Source organism: Castanea sativa, chromosome 12 (genome assembly GCF_040712315.1).
Source record: "Castanea sativa cultivar Marrone di Chiusa Pesio chromosome 12, ASM4071231v1".
NCBI lineage: Eukaryota > Viridiplantae > Streptophyta > Magnoliopsida > Fagales > Fagaceae > Castanea > Castanea sativa.
The window spans coordinates 47481462-47490598 of NC_134024.1; the positions used below are offsets into that span (position 1 = coordinate 47481462).

At 38.7% G+C, this 9137-nt stretch overlaps 1 protein-coding gene across 1 annotated transcript; it reads right to left on the minus strand.

Moving 5' to 3' along the window:
* Positions 1 to 7583: 7583 nt before the first annotated feature.
* LOC142620791 (uncharacterized) lies at positions 7584 to 8393 on the minus strand. The gene is made up of 2 exons (XM_075794102.1): positions 8185 to 8393; positions 7584 to 8070 (listed from the first exon to the last, which is right to left on the minus strand). The coding sequence occupies exons 1-2, from the start codon at positions 8391 to 8393 to the stop codon at positions 7584 to 7586; spliced, it is 696 nt and encodes a 231-aa protein (XP_075650217.1).
* Positions 8394 to 9137: the final 744 nt, after the last annotated feature.

Sequence of the window (9137 nt, forward strand, 5' to 3'; positions counted from 1 at the left end):
AATAACAATGATAGCTAATTTAAGTCAATAATGTAAATACTAGGGCATCAAGGTGTTTCTCTATATCAATATGAAATTCTTTGTGATCCAAAAAATTATATATTTCATAATTGATTGTTCTTATACAATTAAAAACTTATGATTCAGTTGAACTGAGACAATTCAAGAACGCATGATAACCTAGTTTAATAATGCAGTTAGAAAAGTTTTTTAGAAAAACCCATTCACTTTAAAACCTGGTTTCTATTTGAAACTATTAGAAATTCATCTAAACAATAAGAAAAGCATGACTAAACTTATTGAAAGCATGGAAGAACTAATACATCAAAAGAAATCTAATTGAACAATCAAATATGTTGTTGATAAAATCCTAGAAAGAATCACATTGAATATTCATACTGTATAGAAGAAACATAACCCCTAGCCCTAGAAAAGAGTTTAGGCTATCATTAGAGAAAGGAGAATACAAGGTTTTCTCTGCCAAATTCGTTCTACACAGCCTCCATTCAAAACCCTAATGTTAAAGTGTCCAAAGAGAATAAAACTTTTACTATTTTGATTTTCGTCCAGGTTTGCAACAGTAAATTGTGAGTTAATTTCAGCCTTCAACAATTTATAATTTTGAAAAACTCAAAACTGGAAAGTTGTAGATATTTAAGTCATAGTTCCAACCCATCTATCCTTGTGTCAATTGGAATTTTGAAGAGAGATATATGCCCAAAATACTGATCAATGCTCAAATCTGATTTTTCCTTTTCAGATTATGCCTCTTTGATTTATTTCCTTATTTGAAGTTTCCAAACATGGTAGACAACCCGAGCACTCCAGTTGCACCTCCTTAGACATTTAAGAATGGTCTTTTAGCTCCTCTTTAATTCTAGTTTGGCCTCCATTCTCTTACAGACTCTTGTAAACTCATCCTTTTCACGTGATTTCCTGAAAGTAGAAAATTACACGCAAGGAATGACATCTTATTCAAGAAATTATGTAAAGATAAACAATAGGGACTATTGCAAATCATGGCTTAATTATACAAATTAAGTATAGTAATAAGGAGATAACGCCCATATAAATACATAACAAGTATACATTTTAAGGCGTTATCTCACCCCCCCCCCCCAACTTAAATCTTGCTAGTCCCTAGCAATCCACAAAGCACCCATGTCTATTAAAAGTGAAAAATTAAAACTAAAATACAAGCCACTTGCGTAGACTACACGATTGCACTTCCCATGTGTAGCAAGCCTTTGAACTGCTAGGTCACCCCTAGTGGACAAGTTTACTCTCGTGAGGGTTTGCAGTGACTCTACCCACAAAAGTCAAAGGTTTCCTGAAAATTCCTGTAGCAAATATTAGTCTGCTTTATCATTATATCATACAAATGAACTTTCAATTTTTGAGTTGGGATACTATTCATCATATTAAAGATTTTTCACTAACTTCACTTTTGGAGTGTGTGTGTGCATAGCCCATCCAATCAAACTGGCTTTTCCAAACATGCATAGACCAAGAACAATCTAGATTAAAGCCTCTAAAAGAACACACATAGAAGTAATGGCTTCTTCTTCTTCTTTTTTCTCTCTTCAAATAACATGTGAACAAAAAGGAAAGAAGAAGTTTTAAGAACATCACATGTGTATACAAAAAGAGTCGCTAAAACAACAGAAAAATATCTCTTGGAAAGGATGTTGAATTCCTGGAAACATGAGGTTAATACCATTCTCATCCCTAGTTTTTATCCCAAACACATACCAACCATGCACCTTTAGGATCAAGTAGGACTTTAAGCTCAATGGTAGTATAATCTTATGGCTAGGTAAAGACAAACTACTCTCTTTGAAATATGAGGTATATGAATCAATTGCAAAAAATTCAAGCCAAACCCAACTCATAGCAGTAACAACCAACTTGAATCAAAAAAACCTTTACTCAACCATATAACTTTTCTAAAATACATGAAAGATGTGTAAGACACCAACGATTTATTGATTGATTGTGTATGTCTTCTCTTTCTTTCTTTTTTTTATCTTTCTTTTTTCTTTTTTCTTTTTTCCTTTCTTTTTGATTTTTTTTGGAAGAAGAGAGAGACAATGGTGGTATCTAAACACATCAATAGCTCAAAACTTGAAAGGCTTCGAGCTTGACTCAATTGAGGCCGAGAGCTCAAAGTTAAGGAAGGATCTGGTCAAGGCAATGGACCAAGCGAGGAAAGCTAAGGAGAATGTGAAGGAACTCAAGAGAAGAAGCTTGTCATTCAAAAAGACGAGGAAGTTCAAGCTGCCCTTTTGAAGACAAACAAAGAACGTGAGTGGTGATCTCTAAATTTCTTGAGTCTGATCACTTCTCTGATCTTCAATTTGTCCAATACTTCAAAGGCTTCGAGCTTCTTCATAAGTGGATGATGAAGCATCATTGTTAGGTAGTGAACTTTGCAAACCTTGATTTTAAAGCCATTGACATTGAGATCCTTGTTGATGAGACTAAGGAGAAGTAAGGTGAAACTGTCACTGATGCTGCTGAAGGAGATGGTGCTGCCACAGTTAGAGTTGTGGATGAGGCTCACATGGACAAGGACCATTTTGAGGAGGTCGTCACTGATCCTTGAAAAAAGACTTTTTAATAACCTTTTTCATTTTTTTTTTTTGAAAACTCTGGTTGCCTCGTGTTTTAAGACTTTAACTCAAAGACAACATATGCCTCCTGTTTTGAGGCTTTAACTTAGAAACAATGAATGTTTTGGATGCCTCCTGTTTTAAGGCTTTAGTTTTCATAAGCAATGCTCTTGTTTAAGCTTTATTTACTTTGCTCAAGAAGTTTTGCTATGGCTTAAACCTTGAAGTTCTCGTTATAAAATCAGACTTCATTGTTTGAGGTTTTTCTTTTTTACCATGTAGGATATTCCTTTGGGAATATATGATTTGAGCTTGAAGTTGTCGTCATTGATGACATACTTCTATGGCTCTTTCTATCTTGAGTTTTTTTGGTTTAAACTCATTGTTAGAGTTTTTACCATATTTATTATTTAAACTCGTTATTGGAGTTTTTACCATGCTTATGATTTAAACTCGACATTTGAGTTTTTACCATATTTATGATTTACAATCGTCATTTGAGTTTTTACCACGTTTATGATTTAAACTCATCATTTGAGTTTTTACCATGTTTATTATTTAAACTCATCATTTGAGTTTTTACCACGTTTATGATTTAAACTCGTCATTTAAGTGTTTACCATATTTATGATTTAAACTCGTCATTTGAGTTTTTACCATTTGGCCATGGATATCTCCTTTTCATAACTCAATCTCATTTGTAAACTTAACCTTGAGGCTTTGTCAAACTTATTGAAAAAGAGATGGCTTATGGGGCCTTATTATTTCATGCACCCTCATTTATAAAGGGATTTCAAAGAAATTACTAAAAATAACTTGACCAAAATATTTGAAAGGAAAAAATGCTTAAAGGAAAAAAACAATGAAATCTCGCTTATATGATGCATCGTCAGGCGAGGTGCTCCTATAGCCGGAGCTTATTAATCCAAATACTTCTTCCTGATAGTATTTCTTGAGATGTTCCACGTTCCAGGGACATGGTAGTGAATTTTTGTTGAGGTCCTTCAAGTAATAGCTTTCGCTTCTTGAGTAATGGATGACCTTATATGGACCTTCCCAAGTAAGGCCTAACTTCCCCTAAGCTAGGTCCCTGGTGGCTTGTGAGACTTTGCACAGTTCCATATCATCGGGGTTGGACCTTCTTAACTTTACCCTTTGATTATGGTATTTTTCCATCTTTTATTGATACTGAGCTATTCTCAAGGCTGGCTCGTCTCTAACTTCAGGTAAAAAATCCAAGTTGAGTCTCAGCTCATCATTATTTGAACCTTCGTCATAGTGAGCTCGCCTAAGACTTGACACCCCCACTTCAATAAGAATAACTGCTTATGTACCAAAAGCCAACTTGAATGGCGTTTCTCCTATTGGTGTTCTTGCAGTTGACTAATAAGTCCATAGTACCCCTGGTAACTCCTTTGGCCATGCACCCTTTGTCCCCTTAAGTCGTGCTTTAATGAGCTTGAGCAAAGTACGATTTGTAACCTCTATCTACCCGTTAGCCTGCGGGTGCCCAAGTGATGAATAGTGGTTTTTTATTCCCAGCTCTGCACAAAATTCCCTAAATCTTCGACTATCAAACTATTGACCATTATCAGAGATAATCGTCTTTAGGATTCCAAACCTGCAAACAATGTTCTTCCAATCGAAGCTCTGTATCTTGCCTTCAGTGATTACTACCAATGGTTCTGCTTCAACCCATTTGGTGAAGTAATCAATAGTGACAAGCAGGAACTTAACCTGTTTCTTCCCTCGAGGGAGTGGACCAATGATGTCAATCCCCCATGTGGAGAATGGCGAAGGTAAGGAGATGCTCGTTAGTATTTCTCCAGGAATGTGTTGCCATTTCCAAACCGTTGACACTTATCACATTTTTTTACGAGTTCAACTACGTCTATTTGCATAGTTGGCCAAAAGTAGCCTGCTCTGATAGTTGAGGTCCTGAATGGTTACCACATTCGCCTTCATGGATTTCTCACAACACATACGTTGCTTCTTCAGGAGTCAAGCATTTTAGGTATGATAGAGAAATTCCTCTCTTGTAAAGTTCACCGTTCATGACAGTGAATCTAACTACTCTGACTCTAACCTTCTTTGCTTTTGATGAGTTAGATGGGAGCTGGCCGTCTCTGATGTAAGAAAGGATTGGGTCCATCCAAGTGCTTGGTCGCTGGACTAAGAAGGTTTGATACCCGTCGATACTAGGGACTGCCTGGACTTCCATGAACAACTCTGTCGTCATTGTGGCATCTTCAGTTGACGCCAGCATAGTGATCTCATCAGAAGCTAAGTTCCTTTCCCGTGGGATTTGTTCAAACGTGACGTCATCAAATTCATCAATGAGTTAAGTTGTCAGCTTGAGGTACCTCTTCATTCTTTCTTCCTTTACTTCGTATTTGTTGGTTATTTGCCCAACAATCAGCTTAGAATCAATTCTCAATATCAAATTCTTGATCCCCAAAGCTTTTGCAATTCTAAGGCTGACAAGGACCGCTTTATACTCTACTTCATTGTTCGTTGCTAGAAATTGGAGTTGCACTCCATACTTTAAGACGTCCTTCTCGGGCGATGTCATAATGATATCGAAGCCTTCGAGCCCTACAATTGACAAGCCATCTACACAGATCGTCCAATACTCTGCTTAGTGATCTGGGTCTAAAAGAGTGAAATCAGCAATAAAATCTGCTAAGGCCTGGGCTTTGATCGCTGTTCTTGGCCTGTATTCAATATCAAATAGACTTAGCTTGATAGCCCATTGGACCATGCGCCCTGCTGCATCTGGTTTACTCATTATTTTTCAGATGGTATGGGCTTAGAATTATGGATGAAGCTTCCGTGAAGTGACAATCAATTAGAAGGCCATCTTCTCTATTCGTGGGTACTTTGCTTCGGCACCCTGAAAAGCTTGACTTGTGTAGTACATGGGTCGTTGCACCTTGGATTCTTCACGGAACAATGCCGAGCTGACGGCTATTTGTGACACAACCAGATACAAAAATAGATCTTCTCCTTCCATAGAAGGGCTTAGTAGTGGAGGCTTAGCCAAATATTCTTTGAGCTTCTGAAAGGCTGCCTCACACTCTTCCGTCCATTAAAAAGCCTACTTAAGAGTTTTAAAGAAAGGGAGACGTTTATCAGTGGCCTTCAAGACAAACCTGTTTAATGTTACCACTTGTCCTGTCAACCTTTGCACCTCCTTGACCATCCTGGAAGAATTCATGTCAAGTATGGCTCTGACCTTCTCTAGATTTACCTCAATTCCTCGCTGAGATACCATGAAGCTGAGGAATTTTCCCGACGAGACCCCAAAGCACACTTTGTAGGATTGAGCTTCATTCTATACCATTTCAAAGTATCGAACGTCTCTTGGAGGTCTTCAAGGTGGGTTTTGGCTTCTTTGATTTTCATGAGCATGTCGTTCACATAGACCTCCATATTCCTGCCTATTTGCTTGCTAAACATCTGGTTTACCAATCTTTGGTACATGGCACCTGAGTTCTTCAGTCCAAACGACATGACTTTATAGCAGTATAGACCCTAGCTAGTGACGAACGTAGTTTTCTCCTAATCATCCTTCTTCTTTAGGATCTGGTTATAACCAAAAAAAGCATCCATGAAGGTTAGCAATTCATGATCAACTGTTTAATCAATGAGCTGGTCAATTATAGGAAGGAAAAAACTATCTTTGGGGCATGCATTATTTAAGTTTGTGAAGTCCACACACATTCTCCACATTCTGTTGGACTTTTTTACCATGACAACATTGGCAAGCCATTCGGGGTAGTAAACCTCTCAAATAAATCCTGCGGCCAAGAGCTTTTCCAGCTCTTTAATAACTGCTTTGTTCCGCTCTAGGGCAAATACTTGTCTCTTCTATTAGACGGGCTTCTTCATTGGGTCGACACTAAGACTGTGCTCTATCACTTGTCCGTTAATCCCTGTCATATTTTCATGGCTCCATGCAAAAACATCCAGGTTCTTTTTCAAAAACTTCACTAGCTCTTCCTTTAAGGATTGTTGGAGATCCTTTCCTACCTTGGTAGTTTTGGAAGGGTCTCCTTCCACCATCTCTATATTTTTAGCCTCTTCCATGGGTTTGGGTGGTTTATCCTATATCATTCAGGTGTGATTCTCTCTGGATGCCAGGACTTCGTAGTAACATTCCCTGGCTAAAAGTTGGTCTCCACAGATTTCTCCAATCCCATGGGAGATTGGGAATTTTACTTTCAAGCAGTGTGTGGAAGTTACAGCCTTAAGGCGATTACGGCTTGGTCATCCAAGAATTACATTATAAGACGAAGGGCAATCAACGATCAAAAAGTCTACCTCCCTTGTCACCTAGGTTGGGTAAGTCCTTGCTGTAATCTGCAATGAAATGATGCCCTTTGGATAAACACCGTCCCCACTGAAACTGAGCAATGGAGATCTGAAGGGTCTAAGGCGTTTTGGATCTAACTTCATCTACTGGAATGTCGTCATGTAAATTACATCTACCAAGCTTCCGTTGTCCACCAACACTCTTCGGGTGTTGTACCCTTCAATGGTTAGCATAATAATGAGGGGGTCATTGTGTGGTTACTTGATTCCTTTTGCATCTTACTCGGAAAAAATAATGTCGTTATTCCTAGTACGATGATGTTTTGCAATAGGGTGTTTAATATGAACACTGTTAACCTACCTTTGGACTACCTTTCTCAAGGACTGGTATGATCCCCCAACAACCGGTCCTTCGGTGAATGTCCTTATTGCTCCCATGATCTGCTTAGGATTGTCCCAATCTTCTTCCTTGTGGTCGTTGGTTGACTTCCCTTTCGTCCGTTGGTGGGCGTGATAATCTTTCTTGACAAATTTTTGGAGTTTTCCACTCTGGATCAACTCCTCTATTTGTTCTTTCAAATCTTGGCATTTGTCAGTATAATGACCATGATCCATGTGAAAGCCATAGTATTTCTTTGAATCTCTCCTCTTTAAGGATTAGCTCAATGGTTTGGTCCATTTCAGTGTAAGGTCTTCCTTTATCTGCATGAGAAGTTTGTCCACGGGCATCAGCAAAGGAGTGAAATTTAGATTTTTCTTTGATGACATCTCTGGACCACTTTTGCTGGCCTTGGCTTCTAAGAGATTATCTTTGTGATCTCTCTTCTTGCCTTGGGACTCAGCACTTTCTTCCTTCTTTCGCTTGCTCGTTAGTCCTTTTGCAGTTAGTGCATCTTCTCCATTCATATACTTTTGTGCTTTAAACAACAAATCCGTCATTGAGGTTAGAGGGCTCTTCCCTAGGGAGAAGACGAGGTCAGGATTGTTCAACCCTGCTTGGAAGGTTGTCATTATCACCTGATTGTTTGCTTTGTCAATTTCCAATATTGCTTTGTTGAAGCGTTTCACATACTCTCTCAGGGTTTCCCCTTCCTGTTGCTTCATAATTAGCACATAGGAGGTGGGCCTCTTATGGCGTTGGCCCCTAATTAAATGACGAACTAAAGAGTCGCTCAGCTAGTCAAAATTTGTGATAGATGTCGTGGGCAACTTACTAAACCATACCCTTGCTGCTCCTCAAAGGGTGGCTAGGAACGACCTGCAAATGACTTTATCTGGGGTTTGGTGGAGATTTAATATCGTCTTGAATGACCCTATGTGATCTAGGGGATCCTTAGTGCCGTCGTAAACTTCTAGCTGAGGAAGACGAAAATTGGGAGGAAAGGGAAACTCCAAAACGCTGGTAGTGAAAGGCGAATCTGTCCTCTTGATCATGCCATCAAGATTTACTGCTGTCTTACCCTTCATGGCGTTTTTTACTTCATCTAACTACTTCCTCATGTTCTTCATCATTTGATCTCTACCATGAGTTTATTGCGCAGTGTGTTCTGAAGTTTCTCTTCTGCTATTTCTTAGGCTGTGGGCTTCGTTGTCGTTGTCATTGCGATTACGTCGTGACTGCGACGTACTCGTACCCTCTGGATGTACTTTCCGTTTCAAGTCTTCATTTTGTTCATCAATTCTTGCACATTAGATGTCAGTGCTTGAATTTATTGGTCCATTACCACCGGATCCAACGGTGCAGTCATGTTTAAGTCCATCGGTTCTAAGGAACTTAGTCAATAGAGAATTCAACGGCTTATGGTCAAAATCCCCACAGACAGTGCCAAAATGAAGAAGCAGATTTCACCTCATCAATATGATGGATGACCTGGAGATCCTGTGTAAAAGAAAACACTAAGTGGATAATGGCACCGGTTTGAGGCCTGCCAAGGACCCTCCGATGACTCAATTAGCTTAAACTCTTAAGAAATAAGTAATCTATTGAGCAATTTGTGTGTGTGTTTATATGAATCATCTACCTATCTTTCTTGACTATATATAGCCTTTGTGTGAATAAATGCTCAATGTAACATTATATCACAGCTAGAGGAATTATGACTCAATGATGACCACTTAATCCCAGCCTTTTACTATTCGTAACGGCCATTTAAATACACATTATTGGATGGCAGTAACGGTTTTACGCCCATTTATCACTCAGTCATTGAG